At 38.3% G+C, this 24,946-nt stretch overlaps 1 protein-coding gene and 1 pseudogene across 1 annotated transcript; both read right to left on the reverse strand.

The window, feature by feature from the left end:
* Window positions 1-1,844: 1,844 nt before the first annotated feature.
* LOC104595879 (serine/threonine-protein kinase SAPK10) lies at window positions 1,845-24,446 on the reverse strand. Its single transcript, XM_010256828.3, has 9 exons — window positions 23,828-24,446; window positions 22,760-22,834; window positions 22,543-22,644; window positions 22,402-22,455; window positions 22,212-22,304; window positions 7,954-8,046; window positions 5,497-5,601; window positions 5,321-5,419; window positions 1,845-2,587 (listed from the first exon to the last, which is right to left on the reverse strand). The coding sequence occupies exons 1-9, from the start codon at window positions 24,002-24,004 to the stop codon at window positions 2,300-2,302; spliced, it is 1,086 nt and encodes a 361-aa protein (XP_010255130.1). The 5' UTR covers window positions 24,005-24,446; the 3' UTR covers window positions 1,845-2,299.
* Window positions 9,269-11,167, reverse strand: LOC148791302 (THO complex subunit 5B pseudogene; annotated as a pseudogene).
* Window positions 24,447-24,946: the final 500 nt, after the last annotated feature.

Here is a 24,946-nt window from a genome sequence, read left to right on the forward strand (position 1 = left end):
AGCCAACTGGCAGCTTAGATGCTTTGTCTCGAAGTACATAATTTTCTCATTTGATCATCCATTGATCAAATTTCCTTTCATGATTCATCTGAAACGGGTAGCACCTTTTATAACTCTTTTAAGATACATCTAAACAACCCTTGCTCCAACATGAGCCGTCGAGGATAGATAGTCGAAATCAACTACTCAACCATGTAACATAGTTTATATCAGCGGTAATGTTTAGGCTAATAGGCTCATTTGGTTTTGGTTTGTGGGAGTGATGCAAATGGATCGGATCGGATTATAATCGAGATATATTTGAATCCAATCTGATAATGCAAATCTTAGATTGATTCTAAGATCTGTCAGATTTTACAAACAGTGGTTTAAATCTAAATCTATTAAGGATGTCAAATATCCGAATATGATCGAATTAGATTCAACTTTTTAAATTTTTAATAAATTATTAAAAGAAAAAAGCATACCGGTTTATATAAAAAAAAACAAAAAAAAATACAATTATTTTCATCATATATACATAATATATGTCTTTTATAAAAAGTAAATAATATAAAAAATTTACAAAAATGCAATATAAAACATATTTATAAATATATGTATATATTGGACAAGGGGTGATCCAAATACGACCCAATATTTAATCTAATCCTATTATCTGATCTGATCTAATCAAAAAATCCTCAAAATCCAACAAAATAGGATCATATTCGAATTTGGATCAGATTATGATCCAATCCATTTGCACCCGTCTGGGATGGGAAGGGCTTTTTTTATAAAGTGAATATTCTTCACTTCTCATGACATTTTACAAATCAAACATGAGAAGTGAAATGAAGTGAATACTCATGTTTGGTTTGTGAAATGTCATGGGATGGGATAAAAAAAATTGGGATTATAAATCTCAATTTTGGGGATATAGAATCCCAGCATTTTAGTGGGAAAGTAGGAAAGGGAGGGAAAACTTGTTTAACATAAAAAATAAAATAACACCTTCCTCATAGTATTTTTAAGAGTTAATGTTAAACCCATGACCCATTAATAAATTATTAATTATTTAATAAGATATTTATAAAATAATTAAATTAAAATTAGTTAATAAATAAACTAAAAGAAATAATTTATATATAATTATTAATTATTTATTACTAATAAAACATAAACTTATGAAATTAAAATATTAACTTATGTTAACAACTATTAATGTTAACTAATTAATAATTAATAAGAATGTACTAAATAATAAAAATATGATTAATTAACTAAAGAGCAATTAAATAATTATTTTAATATTAACTTAATAAATAATTAATTAAATGTAATTAATTAAGAATAGTTAACAATACAAAATAAAAATATTAATAATTAATAATAAAATATAAAACAATAATGTATTACTGATTACCTAATTAATAATTGTTATTGAGATTGATTTTGCCATTATTTTTCTTTTTGCAACCAAATAATGAAACATGAAAATTTTGCTCACCCCATCCCATCCCATCTTTTCTCATCCAACCAAAATCTTCCCTCAAATCAAACACAATCTTAGATTTTTTATTTGAAATATGAGTTCCACTAAATAGCTTGCTAGTTGCTACCAAATGTTTTTATGGGTGCAAGCAATGTTTTAAAATCCAACCCATTGGTATGGGTGCAAGCAATAGAATATAAGGATCCAGAAATTGATTGTCATGGCCAAAGCCTTTCTGGCTATCCTTTTAGAACCCATTGGTCGCGATTTGTAAAGCAGAACTTATGAAGGCCTGAATTCAAGGCTGTCACTTGTCAGAAATCAGAAACGAAAAAGAAGCAAATGAGAACACAAGTCGTCACTCGTCACATTTGCAGTAACTGGTTTTAACTGTGTAATTTAAGAGTACAAAAATATCACTTTTGAGGTGGCCCAAAAAACAAAAAACGAGGGCATATCGCTAAAATACATAAATAAATAAACAGGCAGCACCCAGTGGCAAGGGTTGGTTCCCATCCGACCTTTGAATTTTCAGAACCTGAAACCTACCCTCGCAAGCATTAAACGTAAATTCTTTTCAGACCTACAGACAGGATCAAGCTGCGTATTATGAACAAGTCATTCTGGTAGGCAGAGGGACTCTGCTAGTAAGTCAAATCAAGTTTTGACTCACTCTCCAGACCGCCCACTAGCTATATAATAGTCAACCTCCCCATCTCCCTCAAACCTTCGCATGCCATAAGACCCAGAAGAGTGTACTCAACTTGTGTGATTGTGTCATGGTCATGGAAGCAATCCATGCCACACCCAAGACAGACTGCCCAATTACATAGCATAAACTATTTCCCCGCTGCTATCAACATCAAGGTCGGGATCAGTCTCCAGGTCTTCCATGTCATCATCAAGGTCCAAGCTGCCAGTTAAATACTGGTTCAGACCACCGGTCCCAGCTGCAGGTATGGTTGCTTCAGTAATGATCTGCATGATTTCATCAATACTTTGCATGGGCTGATCAGGCTCTTCAAACTGGTTCATCGTATTCTCATCCATGAGATCTGCAGGGAGGTTCTTCAGAAACCATTCATGGTTCCTTATCTCAGGAATGGTTATTCTCTGTTGCCGATATTCAAAAACATGAGGATGGTAACAATAAAAACAATAAAACCAGTGTAGAATTATTCATGCATAAATGTAGTGTTTAAACCAGAAAAGAAACCAGAGAACCGGCCACTTCACCATGCTCTGGAATAACCATAAAGAAGAAAAATTAATCAAAGAAAAACAGACAAAGCAATAATAATGGCATTAATTGCAAGGGCATTTGTTTGATCCCACTTAATTGCAAAAGTTGGCAACTATCTACCCAAATCCTGTTCTTCTATCTACAGGGGGATATTGTTGGAACAGTCCTTAAGATCCTTTGATCTGAATTTGGTAATTTGAGGTTCAGAAGAAATCCAAAGTTTTATATATTAACAGCAAAGCCCTCAAAGACAGGATGACTTCTTCAAACATGTGGCACTAGTGGTAATTAATTAATATGTGAAAATAAGAAGAAAAAAAGGGGGGGAGCTTATGGGTTGGGGGATGGGCTACCCCTCCCTTCAAAAAAAAAAACAGAAATATATATATATATATATATATATATATATATATATATGTGTGTGTGTGTGTGTGTGTGTGTGGCTAAGCCTCTCTTAGAAAAAAGGATTAAATAACGGGGTCCCTTGATAGATCTAAAAGCGTGTTGTTTCCTAATTCAAACTTTAATTACAAATCAAATCTAATTTAGTTTTCTAGGCCAAAAATAGGGGGGAAACTGCCTAAATGGCTTCAAGACTTGCTAAATGGATGTTAGGTCCCCAAATTTAATTTCCAAGTGAAATAAAAAATGTAAAAAAAAAAAAAACAGCCGAAGGCTTAAACTTAATTTAGTTTTCCAAGTCAATTAAAGAATCTAGACCTGAGGCTTCTGACGACACTTGTGACATAGATAGTGGGTCCTAAACAAAATACATGTTTTAGATTTCCAAGTCAAATTAAAAAACCCAGTCCTAAACTAATTTAATTTCCCAAGTCAATTAAAAAAACCCAGCCCTGAGGCTCCCAATAAATAAATAAAATATTTTTCCTTTTCTTTTCAAATTGACAAATACCAACAAACACCTTTTGATTGATCAACCTGTGTGGTTCAAACCCGATAGGGTTAAAAATACCTTGGCCAACTCGAGCCAATTCAAATCTAATACATCATCACCACCGGAAATCTCTTGCCTGAGAAGGTTTCAGGCTAAATATCATCGATGTTTGCCAGTTTGGTCGATCAAACCTTTTTTTAATTTTAAAATAGGAATATGGGGTTTAATGTATCTATTTAGAAGTTGTTCGCACAATGCACATCTATTGGTTGAAAGTACAGAACCTTTTTTTCCTGTTGTTCGCACATGGCATATGCACTCTAAACTTTAATAAACTTGGCTAACGGGTTGGGATTAGCCAAGCTCCTCGCCCATCAACAACTCAAATATACACTTGACGGGAAAACATTGGCAGTTTGCACAGCCCAGGCTGTTTTATTTCTTCTACATATGGCACGTAACTTTTCTCAAACGTTCAACTAACCTTGAGCTTAAAAGCTCCATTTGATTTTTCATTTGTCAATAAAAAATAAAAGTAAAAACAATACAGATCCTATATAGAGTGATTTGGCTCCCATACGAATTTAGAAATCATAATAAAAAAACATTGTTATTAGAAGGTAGCTCATATCCTTTAATCATAAAGTAAGTCTAATTTAGTTTCCAAGTCAAAATAAACAAACCAAAAGGCATTTTAGACTAATCCATGTCAATACTAGGTCTCATAATTTAGTTTCAAGTCAAAGCAATAAGGGATCTGAGATTTGCCATGTAGATAGTGGGTCTCAAATTAAAAATTATTAAAAAAAACAACACATGTATGGTTGCCCTATCATGAGGAAAGGGCCATTTGCTAGTTAATCCCGTGATTTAAAAGGCATGCCTATGCGCACAAGCGAGGCACATTTCACCTAGGCCCAGGGATGCACCTTTTTTATGAGTTTTTTGTGTTTTCTTTAAGCATGGTGGCTGGACCAGGGACTCTGAGAACCCCCTTTTTTTCTAATATTGTTCATTCCTTCTTCTTTAATATAGGACAATTTTAAGAGGTAGGGAATTTTAATTAAAACTATAAAACCATTTTTATGTACAGGCTAATAATTTTTAAGACCTTAACATGGGCTTGCCTCAAGGGGCTTCAATACAAAGAGGCTTGTAGAACTAGACTAATGCAATTAGGAAAGAAATAAGGAGATAGGAAGCTTCACATGCATACATTGTCGAGTGCTTGAATTTGTTACATGTTATGTTTACCTTTATTTTTACATTTTTATTGTGAATACATTTTATATGTTATATTTATGTATTTTATTCTGAGCTAATATGTTTTTTAAATCATTTATTTTTAAATTTAAGTATGCATTTTAATTACTATTGTTTTTAATATTTTTTTGCAAATTTTCTGATTTTTATTTTTTGCATTTTGTACAATTTTTTGAAAATTGTGCACTTCACTTAAAAAGGCATGTGCCTTGAGTGCAAAAAGGCCCTTGCGCTTTTAAAACAGTTAATCCATAAATTCCAGGGAGAAAAAAAATGATTTCATTCCAAGGGTCACCATTTAGGGTAAGTCCCAGTTGTAGGTCTCTGATCTACTTGATAGTTATCTAAACATGACTTGATAACAATTCCCAGATTAAAAAATAAAAAACAGAAATCCTTGAATATTGAAATGTGAATAGTCTGGGTTTGAATATTTAACACTCACCGTTCCTGGGTTGGCAACAAAAATCCTTGAGATCAGGTGGCGACACTCGGGAGAAATGTGAACATAGTCTGGGATTGAATATTGAACACTCAAAATTCGCTGCACAAAACAGAAACATGACCCAATTAATTTGTTTTACAAGCCATCAGCTCTAACAAGTAGGTACAAACAAGTACCTGTATTGTCTTTCGGAAGTTCTTGGGGTCCTCAGGGTCTTCAAAAGGGTATGCACCCACAAGCATGACATAAAGTGTGACTCCACATGACCACACATCTGCAATCTGGAAATTGTAGCAGAATGTTTCAGCAGCAAGGTTTCTGAATGCAAAATTGGTTATATTTACATCTGTGTGTGAACCTAGATGGCATTCCCTAACAGTCTCCTTGTACATGAGCATATCTAACCAGCCCAAGTGCTTTATTTTGACCAAGGAAGTTTTTTTTTTTCTTTCCTTCTTTATTTGGGAGGGGGCGGGGGCAGTTGACAAGTTACAAGTTCAAACATCACAATATTAAATTAATCATTCAAAAGATGAGAGCATATATGTATGCACAGAAACATGCACATCAAATACACATGTAAGAAAGTGGACGTGCAGGAGTGTCATATATGATTATTCATGTTAAAAAGCCCCCAGGAATCACTACTACAAATAGAATATGACTATATCATGTAGTGTTTGTTTGGATTAATGAAATAGGCTTACTTTCTTGTTATTATAAAAATTCACAGGTGAATTCCAGGCCACCTTAGGTACAAACAAAAAATGACAATTGACAATCGGCTTACACCAGTAAAGTGGTTCTCAACACAAATAGCAACAAAATACAAGGTCCACCCAATTCATATGGATGAAATTGAATACAATCAATAATGATGATGCAACAAATACAGAAGTTCACGCTAAAATGAAAAGAGGAGCATGTTTCACAAAATATAATTCAAGAGGCACCTGGAAATAATGGAAAAAACATATCAGCACCTATGCTTCTCTGAGAAGTAGCATGGTAGCCACCCCCCCCCCCCCCCCCCGCCAAAAAAAAAAAGAAAAAAAAGACTTTGGAATTAGCACCTAATATCTCCTTGAAGGACTGAATACTATCAAGAAAATCTGACATCAACACCAAAACAAACAAAAAGTCAAAAAATAAAAGTTGTATTTCAAATGCTGTAACTCTCTTTTACAATAATTTAAGGCCATTACCTAATGATGGTCTTGGCTATCCAGGGTCTTGGTAGGTGTGGGTTGCATTCAGACCAAACCTTTGGCATTTTAGCACAAAGTGGCTACTCTTGTAGTACATCAGTACATGATAAAATGATTCTTCAAAAATACACTTTTGACTCGTTACAAGTTTGACATGACACTCCTTTGAATTCCTCTCTATTTAAATCCAACAAACCACTCTTATCACAATAAAGTCAATTGGAATATTGACTTCCAGATAACATTTTTCCAAAGATTCTTGCATTTCCCTTATTCACCGAAAAAGAAAAAAAAAGGCCCATGGCCCTCATCCAACAAAATAAGGTGACTAATGTCTATACAAAAAACAGTAAAACACCTCAAAAGAGTTTTTGTACATTTGAGGTCATGCTGGCTTTTTGTACAGCTTCTCATTGTACAAAGGACCTTTTCATTAATATAATTATACTTTACCTTTTGCTCAAAAAAAGTTTGTGTACATTTATGTCTGTGTGTGCATGCACGTGCATGTGTGCCAATGCACACAAAACCCAGAACCAGGCCCTAGCACATTGTTTGTATTTACTCCAAGACAAGTGAGGCAACTAAAGCATTCCATGTAAAAGTGGCAAGTCTAAAAAGACCATTCTTGCACATCCTGGAAAGAATCATTTTTTCAATTATTTTCTATTTATTTTGAAGAGAAAGGGCAATAGTTGGAAGTGAACACAATTCAACATGGTTGAAGGTGGAACATGCAAAGATAAATGAAGATATAGCATTTCTGTTAGCATGCATGTATAATATGAATTTGATATGGTTTCATACCAGAAAACTGACCACCAGAAGGCATCAAAAACAACTAGCATTGGTCTAGAAAACACCCAGAAAAATACATGCTACTATGGTAGAAGTATTGAGGTAGCAGCCTCACTTAACTGGTTCACATTCTAGAACCACTGCAATCAACATAAGAGAATTGTGTCCAAGAAACTAGTTAACAGGTATCATTTACCATGAATTGAAACACAAAAATAAATTGCAATACATTGTTTTCTACATAAAATAACCAGCGATATGTTTGTACATCCATGATAGTTAAGTCATCAGGTAGCAATCATTTCTTGAATATTACCTTCTTATATACCAAAACAAACATTAAATTACTTATACCTTGGCATATCATTTTAATATCCCCCAGAATTTTTTCACATGGATAAAGAGAAAACACTAGTAGGAAAAAAGCATTTTTTAAATGGAAAGGACAAGTTTTATATTATCAGACAAAAGCAGGCAAGCATGTATAAGTACAAGAAAACGTACAGACAGGCATGTAAAAGTCATAGTGGAAAAAACATGTTTCTTGGTATTAAAAACATGTATTGTTACTAAAATTTAGACCTATAAGGCAAATAGAATAAATCGCATGAGTAAAAATGATCTTACCTTGCCATCATACTCTTTCTTAAGTAATACTTCAGGAGCAATATATGCCGGTGTTCCAACAGTTGATTTTGGTTGTGAATGAAGAACTGATGACTGAGCAAAGGAGCTATAGTTAGAAAATGTACAGATATGGCATTATCTTGGCTAACCTTAATAAGTGAGCAAATGGTATAGTATAATATAAATGAATGATAGTGCATATGTCCTTAAGCTTAATAATGCCTTTTCTTGAATAAGGATAGGCAATATACCATAGAAAAAACAGGAATCTTTTTGGCATCCATCAATCATCTGGGTTGGACCCTCAGCCCCATCCACAGCCTTTTTTATAGGAAACAGGAACTTTCATTGATGAAGTTAAGAGTACAATTGTCACCACACAAAGGACGGTTGGTGAAACCAAAAACAATAGGTCTTACATACAAGCCCAAAACAAAGCCTCCCTATTGACTCCTTGCTTAGCTAAATCGTCAGCCATTCCATTTGCTGACCTTCTTGCCCTTGAAAAGTTGCAAAGCTTTCAGCCAATGTATAATCTTGATGGTAATGCCCTCAACAAGTGCTTCCTTGGATTCTTCTTGCCCTTGGAAAATCTTATATTTTCTCTCTTCATAAATTGACCATAGGATGGCTACTCTTGTTTTTCTCCATGTCACCCTACCTTTGTTTTGGTTGTTGGGAGAAACTAGAGTCAAAAAGGTTCAGCACACATGAGGGGGGATTCCACCTGCGACCAAAGAGAGAATAGAACCAATCCCATGAGTAATAAGTATAGGAGATTAATAGATAAGTCATTGTCTCGCCACTCCTCAAGCAAAGGCTACAAGCATGTGGGGAGAGGCACCGATCTGGCCTTTTTCTTAGAAGCAAATCCATTATTATTGATCTTTTGGAAAACCACTTCCCAACAAAAAGCTCTAAACTTTGGTGGAATAATAGTACACCACACTTCCTTAGCAGGAAAGGAGACAGGAACAACAGTAGGCTGAATTAAGGTATTTTAAAAGGAAGAGCAAGAGAAGAACCCTAAGGAGAACTTTGTTATGGGCCCGGGCATAGGATCTCGTCACGGGTCGGTCCACAGGGAAAAGCTCCTGTTTTCCCTTGTTCCTCCCCTTCCTAGCTGAACCTATCTTGGCGTCCTAGAGGGTGATTTGTCCAAGAGATCACCGAACTCTCCTTTTACTCTCTTTCTTGACTGGAAATTTGATATATCCTCATTCAATAATGGGGTTTCCTTAAATAGGAGATTACAAGAGTCCTAATCAAAGGGAGTCTCCTTGCTGAATAGGGAGACTTCCAGTTCTATCTTGCTAAGGATAAGATAAGCTAATCCTAACCTGATAAGCTACTAACAAGATAAGATAAGAGCAATAGAATAAGATAAGAACAAGCAAGATGATCTAATCTAATCTAGATAAGGCTGTTGTTGCCGAACTGGGTAGGATGAGAATCATTGAATCACTGTTGCTGTTGGCGGTGGGTCAGGTGCCTGTTGCTGCCGGTGGCGACGGTACGTCTTCCCGAGGAATGCGTCCATAACATTACTCCCCTCCTGGACTACGAGCTTGTCCTCAAGCTCGAACTCTGGATATGTGGCGTGGAACTCTGCCAATGGGAGCCATGTGGCTTCAGCCGATGGTAAATTACACCATTCTACCAAGACTTCAACAGCAGCACCAACAAAGAGCTTAGCTGACTGATGGGGAAGCTCAGTACCAGTATCATCAGGAAACAAGTTGCATAAGATGTTGTTCTGAGGTCCTTCTTGAGAGCCATCAATCCCAACACATACAACATTCAACTTCAATAAGTATTCAAACCTCAGAGTAACCAGTTTTGCAGGCTTGGTATTTGAAACCTCATCCTCATGTATATGAAGGATGATTTTAAGAGGATGAGATCGATAGATTCCTAATTGGTCAAGGTTCTCTTTTCCAGTAACCTTCTTTGGCCGCTTTCTCCTTCTTTGACCCTCCTCTTCCTCATCAGGCGCATCATCCTCCAACTTATTCATTTCTGTATTTGTAGAAACACCATTGTCCTTAATTGCTTGCTGGTGAGCAAAGGCTTGTGCATCCTTCATGCTTCCTATAATTTCCAATTCAATACTCTCCCCAAATGCCTCCTTCTGAGCCAGCAATTGTGAGTAAATCACATAGAGTGGAGGTGGCAGTAATTCTGCTAAATTATGCTGCTTTAATTTCTTTGTATGCAGAACCCCTAGTTGGTGTTGGACATGCAAGGATGCTTTCTTCAGAGATTTCGGGAGACTTGAAAGGAACTTCTTTCGGTGTGCAATGGTCTCCATAAGGCTTTTCTTGTGTTGCTCCAGTTTCTCATGAAGTTTGCAGAGTTATTTTCGCCGGAAAAGCTCAAAATTAAGTCGCCTTAGCATCAAGTCATGTGCACTGTCTTTTGATAGTACAGATCCTTTAATATCTTGAGGGGCTGAACTGAAAAACTCCTCCTCAGACACAAGTTCAATATCCGAATACTTTGACTTGAAATCTTTGCACACCTTTATGGCTTTCACAAAATGAATTTTCTCATACATCAAATCGTGGAGCTGAAATGTAGTGAAATCTACTGGTGCCTTAGCACGTTCTGTTTCTGCTTTAACACGATCCTCTTCTAGCAATATAGAACAATTTACCTTATCCCGGTCATTTGTCCGTTGATTCCGAAAAAACTGCTTGCAGCGATACAGCCAGCCTAAGGGGTCTCCGTTGCCGTTGTACGACGGGGATTCCAGCCTGCTGTACTTGGGGATGGCTACGGCTATCGGGGCGACGTCCTGTTGTTCGCCGGATGACTCCGTCAAGTCTGGTCGGCGGCTGTTTGTGGTTACGACCCCTTCTGGATTCCTCTCCTTGTTAGAGAAATACGATTCTAGCAAGCGTCGCAGCTCCCGGACATCGTCTTTGACCTCACGAACCTCCACACTGGTTTCCACGAGCCTATGCTCCAGTTCGTGAACCTTGGATGATAGCTGCTCCAGATCTCTCATGACGGTTGGCTCTGATACCAAGTTGTTATGGGCCCGGGCGTAGGATCTCGTCATGGGTCGGTCCACAGGGAAAAGCTCCTGTTTTCCCTTGTTCCTCCCCTTCCTAGCTGAACCTATCTTGGCGTCCTAGAGGGTGATTTGTCCAAGAGATCAACGAACTCTCCCTTTACTCTCTTTCTTGACTGGAAATTTGATATATCCCCATTCAATAATAGGGTCTCCTTAAATAGGAGATTACAAGAGTCCTAATCAAAGGGAGTCTCCTTGCTGAATAGGGAGACTTCCAGTTCTATCTTGCTAAGGATAAGATAAGCTAATCGTAATCTGATAAGCTACTAACAAGATAAGATAAGAGCAATAGAATAAGATAAGAACAAGCAAGATGATCTAATCTAATCTAGATAAGGTTGTTGTTGTCGAACTGGGTAGGATGAGAATCATTGAATCACTGCTGCTACTGGCGGTGGGTCAGGTGCCTGTTGCTGCGGGTGGCGACGGTATGTTTTCCCGAGGAATGCGTCCATAACAAACTTTGTCCAGATTCTATTGTCCGGGCAAGTGAGATCTAGGAAACTAAACTCAATAAAGCAAACAATTCGTCTGCACAAGCCATTTCTGAATCCTTCAACCCTCTACTCATGCCCAAATCCCAAGAACCCCTATACACATAGAAAGAGGAAATAGCCTTGAATTTATTCAAGGAAAGAAAATACATTATTGGGAATCTATCCTTATGGGGAGTGTTCCTAATCCAAATATCCTCCCAAAACAGAATTTTGTTACCAAAGCACACATCAAATCTGATGAAAAGCCGAAAGGTGGGCAAGACTCCAACAATGGCTTTCCATGGGGAGAAGTGAGAAGCCTTAGGATCGACACCAGCATTTCATTCGTTTGTTGCCATCCCATGAATACTTTCCACCACAAAGTGCCACTAACTTTCCTAGGAACTACTTCCCACTTTATTAGATGGTCACTTTTTTGAGTCTCCCGGTTCCCAAAGAAAATATTTCATAAGCTTTTCTATTTGATTCGCAACCTTGATCTGTAATTTGAAGGTAAACACGAAATACACCAAGAGGTTGGCCAAGGTGGATTTGATTAAAGTGATTCTACCCCTAGTGAAATGTAATTTCTCTTCCACCCTGCTAGCCTCTTAATGGATCTTCCCAACACCAAGTACTATAAGTTTTCCAATTTAAGATTTCCCCACAAAGGCAAGCCCAAATAAACCAAGGGCCAACCACTTACCTCACAAACCTAATGGTCCAACCACAGAGAGCACCTCTTCTTCCTGTCTATTTACTCCTGCTACACAACTCTTATTCCAATTGACTTTCAAATTGGAGACTCTCCCAAAGTGTGTCACTAACAATCTCAAGTTATCCATCTCTCTAGTTCCCCTTCACAAAAAAGTATGATACCATCTGCAAACTGTAAGTGAGTGACAATCACTTTTGCCTCCCAACTCTTCAACCTTTCATTAAATTCCTTGAGTCAACCCTGGAAATCAAGACACTCAACACATCCACTACTAAGGAGAAGAGGAAAGGTGACAAAGGGTCTCCTTGTCTAAGGCCCCTCTTAGCAGGAAAGAAATCCCTAGCTACTCCATTTACCAAGATTAAAAAGTGACAAGAAGTAACACAGTCCTTATCTCCCTCCAAAACCTATGTTCCTCAACACTTCTAGCAAGACCCAAACCACCAAATCATTTTTTTATTGGAAACGGTAACTTCATCTATACAACTTAAGCATAACTTTCCAAAGTTAATTAAGTACAGCTATCAACCCCTAAACAGGTGTTGAGCCCCCAGTAATCTTTCTTACAAAACTGCCCAAAACATTCTTTCCCTCATAGTCCCTTGTTTAGTCAATGTGTTAGCTAAACCATTAGCTGATCTCCTTGTCCATTTAAAGCACACAACAATCTCCCTTGTTGTGTTGAGGATTTCCCTTATGGGTTGTCTATAAATCCAGGCTCCCAACTTACCAGATTGTAGCCACTCAATCCAGTCCACCAAATCATATGCCTTTTCTAGATCAAATTTATAAATCAAACCCTTCTCTCCTTTTCTTTTCCTGTAATCCACACACTAATTGAACATTAAAATTTGATCAATGATTTGTCTCCCTAGCACAAAAGCCCCTTCATTCGAAGAAATTAAGGAGGGGAGGACTTTTTTGATCTCAGGGCAAGAACTTTAGAGATGATCTTATACATGCTCCCAATCAAGTTAAAAGACCTAAAGTCCTTGGGTTGACTTCCATGCACCTTCTTGGGGATCAAGGCTATAAAAGTAGCATTTGCACCCAAATTGATTTTTCCTCTTTCAAAGAACTCCAAGAATACCTCCACCAAGGCATCACCTAACATGTCCCAGGAATCTTGGTAAAATGCCATAGTGAAAGTGTGAAACCATCTAGCATGGGGCTTTTGATCTTTCTATAGAGAATAATGCATCCTTTATTTCTTGAACCTCAAAAGGCCTCTCCAAGGGGTCCAACAATTCCCTCTCTCTAACTTGCCACTCAAAATCAATTAGAGTCTCTCTCTCAATTCCCTCTTTCTATCATAAATGGATTTAAAGTGCTCCACAAAAGGCTCTTGCAATATCTTCCTCTCTTGAACATCTTGATTTTCATCTCTAGCTTATCTTTTATTTTCTAAGGATTTCCTCCAAGTCCTGTTTCAACTTCCATCTCTCTTCCTTTTCTTCTACCCTCAATCTTCTCACTGCTCAAACAACATCAGGTTCTTGAATCCTTTTAACAAAAGACTCCATTTCTTCAACTCTAGTACTCCACCAAACTCTTCTTTATTCCAAGCTTTTATCTTGGCTTTCGACTTTTGTAGCTTCTTGTAGAATATATAACCTTTCCATCTAAACACCACTTGGTCCTCTTCCCACCACTCTCACTTTCTTTCTAAAATCCAGGTGTAGCAGCCACATGTTTCAATCCTAAAAGGGCAAGGTCCTCCTAGTCTTTGCTATGACAGTCTAATTGGGCAATGATCAAAAGTAAGTGTAGGTAGGGCCCTCACCACCACACCTCTCCAAGCTTCCTCCCAGTCCAAAGAGAATAAAAACCTGTCTAACCTACAACAAAGGAGCTCTTCCTGGAAGTTAAACCAACTGACCAAGTATACTCAGTTTGAAACATCAGCAACTCCCTCAATTCAAAGGAATCCACAAAAAGGTTGAACTTCCTCATACTTGACATGACCCTATGGTTGGGGTTATTTGTTTCACTAACAAACCTAATGACATTAAAATCACCTCCCAAGCACCATGAACCCTCTCACAAAGCCCCTTATAGCTACTTATTCCTTCCATAAACATTTGTTAAAGACCATTCCAGTCCATTCTCTCTTCTCCTTAATTTAATAGTAACTATAAAGTTACCAATTAATTTTTTATACAGTCCAATTCCTTGTTTTTCCAGATTGTAAGAATTCACCCTAAGGCCCCCCAAGACTGTGCAAAAGCCCAACTTAGTCCTCTAGCTGACCAAAACACTTCTCATCCTCAACTTCTTCACCTCACTTAATTTCTTCATTCTCCTTTTAGGTGTCTCTCCTTCAAGCTTATTCTTAATTTTCTCTCAATCTATAACTCTTCCTCTGACTCTTCTTCCTACTCTTCCTCTTTGATTTTTTGGCACCTGTATCTGCCCCTTCGTCCTCCCATCCCCTTTCCCAGGTAAAAGGAATTGAAGTATTACCCTTCTCTTCCTTATCAAAATTAGCCCTTAGTTCCCCCTCTACCAAAAGTCTAAAGGTCTGCATTATTAATCCCCAAATCCTTTCCCCTTCCTCCACAGATCTATCCAAGGCAGCAAGGCATCCACATCACCTAGCATTTTTGTTACTTCCAATGATTCACTAGGATAGGCATCTTTTGGAGGAGACATGGCATCCAATGTTTTAAAATCCGACCCGGAGGTCAAGCCATTTTTGCCTTTAGGTTGCGGGTCACTGGTTCAATCGCCTGGATCAAACAGGTCAAATTGTGCCATGTCAACAATACATAAATTTATACGTGTGTGTGTAATCATGTTCTACATATACATGTATATATGTGTATAGGTACGTATAAGCATGTATCTTATCAATAAATAATGTATAATCATGTTCTACATGTAATATATGTGTAAAAAATATTAAAAATTGCAATGAGGCCAAAAGGGGGTTTTTTGTGAAAATAGCAGGCCAAGGTTATGGCCTCCGGAAGTTATGGCCTCCAGAGTGCAAAGTTATGGCCTCCAGAAGTTTGCATGCACATTTAGTGTGCAACTTGTGACCCAACAATACATAAATGTATACATATATATGTATATACATGCATATGCGTGTGTGTAGGTACATATAAACATGTATCTTATCAATAAATAATGTATAATCATGTTCTACATGTAGTATATGTGTAAAAAATATTAAAAATTGCAATTTGAGGCCCAAAAAGGGGTTTTGGCGAAAATAGCATGTCAAGGTGCCTAGGGCTCCTTAGGATGCATAGATCTCAAAAGTTACCCAAAATCCAAAAAAAATATCACCTCGATCAGACATCAGAGTGCAAAGTTAATGGCCTACCAAAGTTTGCATACACATTTAGTGTGCAACATGTGACCTAGTCAATGGGTTCAATGGGTTGAACGGGTCAACGTCCAACCATCCGGGTCAAATGGTTTTTGACCATTCTCCATCTTTTACTAAAACCGAACCCGAAATGTTGATCAAGTGACGGTTCAAACTGTTCAACTAGCCATGTCAACAGTGGGTTAAAAACACTTATGGCATCATTTGCAAGTTAAAATGGAGCAACAACTAAGGAAAGGGGTATTAGCACAAAAAAAAAAAAACTTGAGGAAATAAAGGAAAATGGCACACCATACCAAAATCACCAAGACCCAACGTATCTCCAATCCCTCCAAGTTGTGATGGAGTTGGCTAGGGGTAAACTCCTTCAAACCAATTTGTGTCACACTAACAATGGTACAAGGAAGGTTTGTTTCTTTGCCATCTGAGTTGGAAGAAGTTGTACTCGATCTACGAACACCCTAACCTTGTTCTAGACTCAAGACAGGTTCTCTTCTATCTTTGGCCAAGACGTTCACCCATAAGTACCACCTCCCATTCCCAATATCTTCCAAGGTTTTGAAGACTTCTCAATCTTAGGCAATGATTCTTCTCCAAAAAGTAGTTTTATTCCAAGTTTTGCCTTCGTGAAAGAGAATCTCTTTGAGCATCTACTTTTCACACAACCCATATTGGACTCCTCGAGAAAAACTTCATCTTCCACCTTCTCTTCTTCATAGCACTTTGAGTTGAATCCATCTTCATCTCCCTTCTGTCAACTAAACTTCGGATTTGTACGCTCCAGGGTCATGGAATAAGAAATTAGCCTCGGTTTCCAATTGAAGTTCTTCCTCATTGTTGTGTTTGAGCATCCTTCTTTGATACAGATCTCGATTTGGAAGATGATAGACCTGAATGATGGACCATTGCCTTCATCCCTCCCTTGGTCACATGACCACTTAAAAACTAGTGGGGTCTCTCACGTTCCTTCAACCCACCTTGATTTAAATAAACCCCAACCTTAGTCCCTAAATTCTCAGAGGCCCATTTAAACCCCAACCCACTTAAAAACTATTGGCCCATTCTCAAAGGCCTTAACTTGTCTGGTTCTACCGCCACGTGTTTTCTCAAAGGGTCCCCATCCCCACATAACAAACCTGGTTCAACCCTCACTAGCTTAACTGGCTCAACACTTGGCCTAACTCTATTCTAACATTCCACCACTCCACCTGTTTTTTGAATGGTTGGCTCTTTAAATGCTCCATTTGTAAAAGCTTGGGCATAGGTCCTACTTCGGCCTACATCTTTACCTTGTCTTGCACACTCAAGGCTTTCCCCTGTAACCATACCTTCGGTAATCTTCTTTTCCAGACTTTCCAAAACCGTGCATGTCTCAACCAATCCTTGATTTCCAAGCCAAGTTGAGCAAAAACAACTATTGGTAAAGACTTCAATCTTCCTTGGGACTTCTTCTGGCTCAACTCCACTCAATCTTATGGCTGCTGACCTAAGATCCATCTAACAAGAACACACCATCAAGTCGTTCCTTACGAAATGAAGAGATGGACTCAAAGACCTCTCTCTTCCACAAACGAAAAGACAAACCAGCAACCCTAATCATGACTCTACCCACCACCTCCAGGTCCTTTGAATTTGAAACAACAGAACACTTCATAACTGTAACAGTTTCCTCAGCTGAATGCATGTTCATTGCATTGACTTCTACTTCATCGTGTAACAAGTTGATCAAGGCTTTACAAAACGGAGTGATTAAGACAGGAACCTTCAACTTCAAGTTTTAATTAAATCAGCAGCTATTTTCCCCCAATCCCCAGGTTTCTTCTTCACTGCCACTACTAACTTCTTTCCCCAATCTTCCTTGTCATCTCCATAGGCTATTTTACCAACACCCAAGGCCACAGCCATTTCCTAGACCAAATTGCAAGTTTATCCTGAAATGTGATGGTAGTTGCAGAGCTATTCCTGACCATCAGGAACAGGGTAGGTGGCATTATCTTTAATTCTTTTGGTATTGTTTTGTGGGCTTACAGTGGACTCATTGATGCTGTTGATGCTAGTGAAGCTGAAGTCAGAGCTCACTCGATGGGGTTAAAGGTGGCTAAGACCATCCAAACAACCCCTATTGTTGTGGAGAATGACTCTAGAAAAATAACTGGGTGGGCCTCAAACCAGGTGGGACCTTGGAGATTAGCACATCTGCTTAATGAAATCCAAGATCTTTCAGCTTGCCTTTCTTGCTACTTCAAATGGGTTCCAAGGGAGTTGCATGTTATGGCTGATTCTTTAGCTGAAGCAGGGGTGGATAGGGCTTTCTGTTTTTGCATCCTCTTGGCTCTTTTGAACATCCTCTCACGTATACCCCCCCCCTTCTTAATGAAATTTATCTTTTCTCAAAAAGGATAAGCATTAAGCCATGGAAACTGGCCTATCTGAATGAGGTTAGAGAAAGTGAGAAACGTTGTGCATGTACCAATCCAAATTAGATGCCTTACTAGGAACTTGAACTCTTTTGCCAATGGCTTAGCAAAGATCTGTTGTGTGGAAAAAGACTGACTAGAAGTGTGAAGGATTTTTCAGAGTTCATTGCTAGGCATAATCTCTGAGATCTTCCTCTCCAAAATGGGAAATTCACATGGTCTAACTTGCAAGAAAGAGCCATTTGCAGCAGATTAGACAGATTTCTGATAACCAATGAATGGGAAGAACATATCCCAGACATAATTCAGGCTATAAACTCTCGATGCACTTCAAATCATTGGCTGGTCGTATTGCAAAATGAGGTTTTGAAAAGAGGGAAAACCCCTTTCGGAATGGAGGTGTGGATTTATCACAAGGACTTTATTCAAAAAGTGACTTCTTGGTGAGAGGAATGCAGGGTGGAAGGTTGGGCTGGATTTCACTTCTTGCAGAAATTGAAATATCTGAAGAGGAAATTGAAAATTTGGGGAAGAGAGGAATTTAAAAAGATGACAGGAGATAAAAACAAGTTAATTATGGCTTTCAATGATCTAGACTTAAAGGAGCAGAATGGGACTCTTGACATTGAAGATTTCAGGAGAAGAGAGGCACTGAAGATTGATTGGGAAAAGATAATCAAGAGAGAAGAAATTTTCTGGAGACAAAGATCCAGAATTAAATGGTTGAAGGGGACAACAACTCAAAATTTTTCCACAGCTATGCCTCAGAGAGACGCAGGAAAAATCACATCTCCAATTGAAAGGATGGACAGAGAGATGTTGAGGATCAAGAGGAGATTGCAGAGAACTTTTTGAAGCACTTTAAAGAAGTTTTTTCTAAGGTTTCTCCAAGAAATCACTTCTTGAATTCTTTGAATGGCCACACCCTATCAGAGGAGAAGAAAACCTAGTTAGAGAAGAATTTCGAGGAACAGGAGATAAAGGCGGATATTGACAGTACAGATGGGGATCGTGCTCCTGGGCTGGATGGCTTCCCCATGTTTTTCTTTCAAACTACCTGGGACATAATCAAACTGGACTTAATGGAGGTGTTTAACAATTTCCACCATTCAGCTATCATAAACAAGGGAAACAACTCAGCTTTTACAGCCTTAATTCCAAAAAAAAAGAAGGCATCTTGGAAGTAAAAGAGTTCTGTCCCAGAAGTTTGGTTTGAAGCATATACAAAATTGTGGCCAAGGTTTTGGCAAATAGGTTGAAAGAAGTCCTGGGGGATCTAATTTCCAAAAATCAATTTGCATTTGTGAAGGGGAGACAAATAATAGACAGAATTCTAGTGGCCAATGAATGCTTACAAGAAAGAAGACAAAAAATATATCCCAGGAGTTGTAGTGAAAATCGACTTAGAAAAAAGCATACGACTAAGTCGATTGGAATTGCCTCCTAGAGATTCTGCAGTTAAAAGGCTTTGGCTCTAGATGGGTACGGTGGATAAAGGTTGTATTTGTTCTGCCTGGTTTTCGGTATTGGTGAACAAAGAGCCTAAAGGCTATTTTAAGGTTAATCGGGGCCTTAGACAAGGATGTCCACTCTCTCCCCTTATTATTCACCCTGGTTGTTGGTGTATTAAGTTGTTTCTTCGAGAAGACAAAAAGTTTAAATTTGCTGAAAGGCTTTGAAGTGGGTAGAGAAGCAATTCAGGTATCCCATCTACTCTTTGTTGATGATATTCTCCTTTTCTTGGATGCTGATTTGGAGACAATAAAAAATCTGAAGCGGATTCTAACATGCTTTGAAATGGTGTCAGGACTTAAAGTGAATTTCTCAAAAAGTAGTTTAGTGGGAATAAACATAAGTGAGTCTTTGTTGGAAAACTTCAAGGAAGCTCTAGGGTGCAAAGTTGAAAATTGGCCCATTCGCTATTTGGGGATGCCCTTGGGTGGGAACCCTAGAAGTGAAAACTTCTGGGATCCGGTGATAGAAAAGTGTGAAAAAAGGCTGGCCACATGGAAGAAGAATTACCTATCAAAGGGTGGTAGGTTGACTTTAATCAAGGCTTCTTTGGCTAATCTGCCCATCTATTATCTTTCAGTGTTCTTAGTCCCAGCAAAAATTAGAAACAAAACTGAAAAACTTCAACGTGATTTTTTGTGGGAAGGAGGTGGTGATCAAAAGAATCATCTAGTTGGTTGGGATCAGGTTTGCAAACTCAAGGAAACTGGGAACCTTGGCATTGGACACATCAAGGAGAGGAATCAAGTCCTTTTAGGGAAGTGGTTATGGAGGTTCCCAGTCGAGATAGATGCTATGTGGACTTCCATCATCAGCAATAAGTACAGAAGACACGCCAATGGTTGGGATAGCAAAGTGCAGCTGAACCAGGTAAAAGCTTCAAACCCTTGGAAAGGTATCTCTTCAACCTACTCTTTCTTTTCTTTCATCAGATACAAAGTGGAAAATGGGCTGAAAATCAAATTTTGGAGTGACCTTTGGTGGGGGGGCAAATACCTTGGCAAACACTTTTCCCCGCCTGTTCAACCTATCTTTGTCCAAAGATGCCACTGTCAACTCCTGTATCCAACCCTCACCCTCTGGGTTTAATTGGAACCTAAACTTCAGAAGATCTTTAAGAAACATAGAGATTGACGAGACAGAAAACCTTTTAAATTCTCCAAGTGAGGTCTACATCTCCTCACTAAATCCAGACAAACACATTTGGAAACTTCAATCTGATGGCAAATTCTCAACTAAGTCCTTTTTTAGAGCCTTGGTTTCGGATTCCTCCATTTCTAGTTTTCCCCACAAGAGGGTCTGGTGCTCCAACATTCCCCCAAGAGTATCTTTCTTTGTTTGGGAGACCTGTCTTCACAAAATCAGCACTTGTGACTTGGTTCAAAAGAAGAACAAAGGAAGATTGTTTATCTCCCCCCATGCTTGTCCTTTATGTCTGAAAGAAGGTGAGTCAACTGATCACCTCTTTCTACACTGCCCAGAAACAAGAAAAATCTGGTTCTATTTTCTTAATCTTGCAGGCTACAGCTGGGCATTTCCTAAAAGCCTAATGGATTTTCTATGCCAATGGAGGGGCAGTGGTCTTGGAAGCAGGGGGGAAATTTACTGGTGTATACAATTGCCCAAGCAGTGTTATGGTGTATTTGGGAAGAAAGAAGCAACCGCCTCTTTGAAAACAAAACCAGATCTATTGAAGATTTACTCTCTCACATTACTTTTCAGGGCAATCTTTGGGTCTCCATTTCAGCAGAATTCAAAGGCTTATCTCTGAATGGTTTACAAAGAAATCTGGGGGAAATCCTCTTCTCTTCACCAAGACATTCTAACAGGGCAAACACTATTCCTGCAAGACTGTTATCAGAGCTAACTCTAAACTTTGATGGCAGTGCTTTGGGAAACCCTGGAGTTGCTGGAATGGGTGGAGTTTTTAGAGGATGTGAGGAGAACGTCATGTGAGCATATAGTGGCCCAATCGGGGTGGCTGATTCTTCAAAAGCAGAAACCATGGCTGCACTCACAGGTCTTCGAATTGCTAAAGAGAAGGGCTGGTCTGCTCTAACCATTAAAGGAGACTCAGCAAATACAATAAGATGGTTAGGGGAGAAAGAAGGAGGCCCTTGGAGACTAGATCATTACTTGGCTGAAGCCAGAGATATTCTGAACACTACAACTGTAAACTTAATCTGGATTCCCAGAGAATTAAATACTATAGCTGATGGTTTAGCTAAATCGGGTACCCTTAGGGAAGTCATGTACGGTGAAAGAAAACTGCCCCTGTAATTTCCTCTTGTTGGTTCAGCTGTAGTGTGTACATTTCCTCATGTACTTGTCTTCTTTTCTAATATAATCAGTTAACTTTTTCTCAAAAAGGGCTTTCTGTATAGCAAGTTAGCAACAGTGCTGTGACTTGAATTTTTGTATGAGAATACTCTTATCTTACACCCTCCAACATACACAGCTTTTTCATTAATACTTTCAGAGAGTGACAAAGATAATCAGATTAAATTTTCATTCAAAAGTAGGAATAAAATCAGAAAGTAAAATATTCCTTTTAATAGAAGCAAAGATACCTCTTCAAATGCATGTAACATTCAAAAAAACAACATCATTACTAGTTCACAAATGGAAATACCAAAATCATCTATGAACTGAAACAAATGACTTTATACATTATTACTAAAGGTCAGCAACAGAGCAAGAATAGGAAAAGTAAGAATACCTTGGAGTACCCAAAATCACATATCTTCAAGCGAGGTGCTGGACTTCCATCCAACAGCGTGTTTTCCAACTTCAAGTCTCGGTGGCATACTTGCTTCATAAAGAAGCAAAAAATAGGAGCAAAAGTTAGAAACTCATTCACATTCCCCAGGTAGAACAACAATGGAATATACAAAATTTATTTTAACTACCATTGAGTGACAATAGCTGACTCCCGAAATAAGTTGCTGGAAAAAGAAGCGAGCCTGCAGAAGGAAGAAAGAGAGTACAGAAATGTCAAATAAGCCAGAAAACACTACATGATAAAATATTCAATGGATTGGATTAAAAACCTCATCCTCGCTGAAACGGCCAGCATTGCATATGCGCTCAAACAGCTCTCCACCAGATGCATATTCCATCACAATAGCCAGATGGGTCGGTGTTAAAATGACCTAAAATAGGATACAAGCCGATGAATACCCACTTAGGCCATCATTCTCTCTCAAACAGATACTATTTTTTTTTGATAAATTCTCAAACAGATTACAAGATTAATACTGAACAGACCTCTTTGAACCTAACAATGTTAGGATGCCTAAGTGACCTGTGGTTAATGATCTCCCTTTGCACATTTTCATCTATCTGTTACACAGAGAAGCAAAATAAGAAAGCCATATATGCAGAAAATACTTCAACTTGCAATAAGATTTTGGGTTATTTCAGTTATAAAATTACAATTCCTTCACCTACTCACCCCCCAAAAAAGAAGTACTGCAAAAAGATACATGGAAAATGAACTCAACCATGCATTAAGACCATAGCGATATAATTATAAAGTTTGTTCTGATATAGAGATTGCTAACCAGACATTTCTACCACTTTAGTATTTAAAGTTAGCTTCTACATTTGCCATGGCACATTAACTGATTTGATAACAGAATCTAATATATTATACTAGCAATACCAGCTTGCTTGGCAATACATGTGAGCGTTCAGTGTTGGGCCTGCTAGTATTGCAGACCTGTTCGGGAACCCTCTTTTACCCACTAAACCAACTAAACCATTTAAGTGGTTGCATATTCAGATTAAGGAGGAAAACAATTAGTAAAAAGTAAAGCATTTCCCCCTATTATGTTCACATACATTACAGAACACAACTTTAGGAAACAAGTTAAGAGTAGAAGCAACTCAATAAGAGTTTACATAACCGATTAAATATATAAAAGCCTACTCCTATTTAGAGACTATTTATAAACAAAAGGACGTCGCAAGAACGGCAAAAACACTTGGACTATCAACTGATTTTGCAACCATTTTTTCGAACTATATAAAACTTCGTAGTTTACACCGACAATCACGGAAAATTAATCATAAGCGAGAAAACAAAAACGAATATCAAAAAACACATTAGACTTTAAACTGCAACAGTTGACACTGCAGAAATCCGGTTTGACTCATCCAATTCTGGACAAGTGTCACAACCTTCCGCATAATCTACATCCTTGTCTCAAGTCTCAACCAATAATTAAAGAAGCAAACCAGCTAGTATCCACAAACAGACAAAATATATGCTCAATAATGAAAAAAGAATCAAATTGAAGAAGCGAAAACTGGTTTTTCAGAAATTCAACTAACCTTTTCGCCTCGCTCAATATACTTTACGGCGACAAGTTCTCTGGTCTGCTTATCCCTCATTAACCTCGCGACGCCAAAATTCCCCGAACCAATATCTCTGACGAGTTCGTACCGATCACTATCGTGCATTATAGGCATGTCCATGCCGGGACCAACGGTGATCTGCGAACGATCCATCTTCACTCTCAGTTCTCCTCCGGTGAAACTTCGCTCACATTGTCGAACTAAAAGAAACAGCTAGGAAACCCTAACCACGATGGAAACAGTGCTTTGAAACGTGGCAAGGGATCGATCATCCGATGCACTCGATCGATCGAGAACCTGTTGGTTGAAGAAAGAGACTGATGAAGAGGTCAAGCCCGTGAAGCTCACTTACCTTCAACAACTTCGCCGGTTTGCTTTTTTCCCCTTTTTTTTTCTTTTTAGGTTTCGAACTGAAAAAACAGATGAGTTGCAGAGACGGTGAGAACTCGTGAACTGCTTTTACTTATCAATTATCAAAAACCCCGCCAGAGAAGGGAGGAAAGGGAGAGTGCAGATATTTTTCTGATCGGCGATCGATAAGGATTAATATCTGTGAACGGGAAGAAAATAAATCAAAACGAAAAAAAAATGACCTGCATAATTACAGAAACATCCCCCGTTTGCGTTGAAAACTACCAAGGTCTCCCCCTGCATTATACCGTAGCCCAAAAAACTCTCTTATCAAAATGACCCAACTACCCCGCACTTTGCATAAGGTTCACAAGCCACACGAGACCTTTTCCTCGTTCGTAGAGTGATTCAGATAGGACGTGCTCAACTAGGGCAGGTCTACGTCTACCAACCGCCTGATTGGAATTCAGTGGATCCACTGCAACAAAGAGTGGCCATGGATTCTAATCTGACTGTTGACAGCTCGTGCTTACGGATCCACGTAAGCAATGGAAAAGAAAAAATGTTCACAGTCGGAATTTAAGTTGATTCGCAACCTTGATCTGTCTGTAAAAGAGTCAAAATGAAAATATATAGAAAAAAAAATTATAAAAATTTATAAAAAAAAACATAATAAGAGAGACGACCGTGGGGGTGTGGACAAAGATGCCCGAATAAGAAATGCAAATGATGTCCTTCTCTCTC

The sequence above is a fragment of the Nelumbo nucifera genome, chromosome 5 (assembly GCF_055504915.1).
Source record: "Nelumbo nucifera cultivar China Antique chromosome 5, China Antique-T2T, whole genome shotgun sequence".
NCBI lineage: Eukaryota > Viridiplantae > Streptophyta > Magnoliopsida > Proteales > Nelumbonaceae > Nelumbo > Nelumbo nucifera.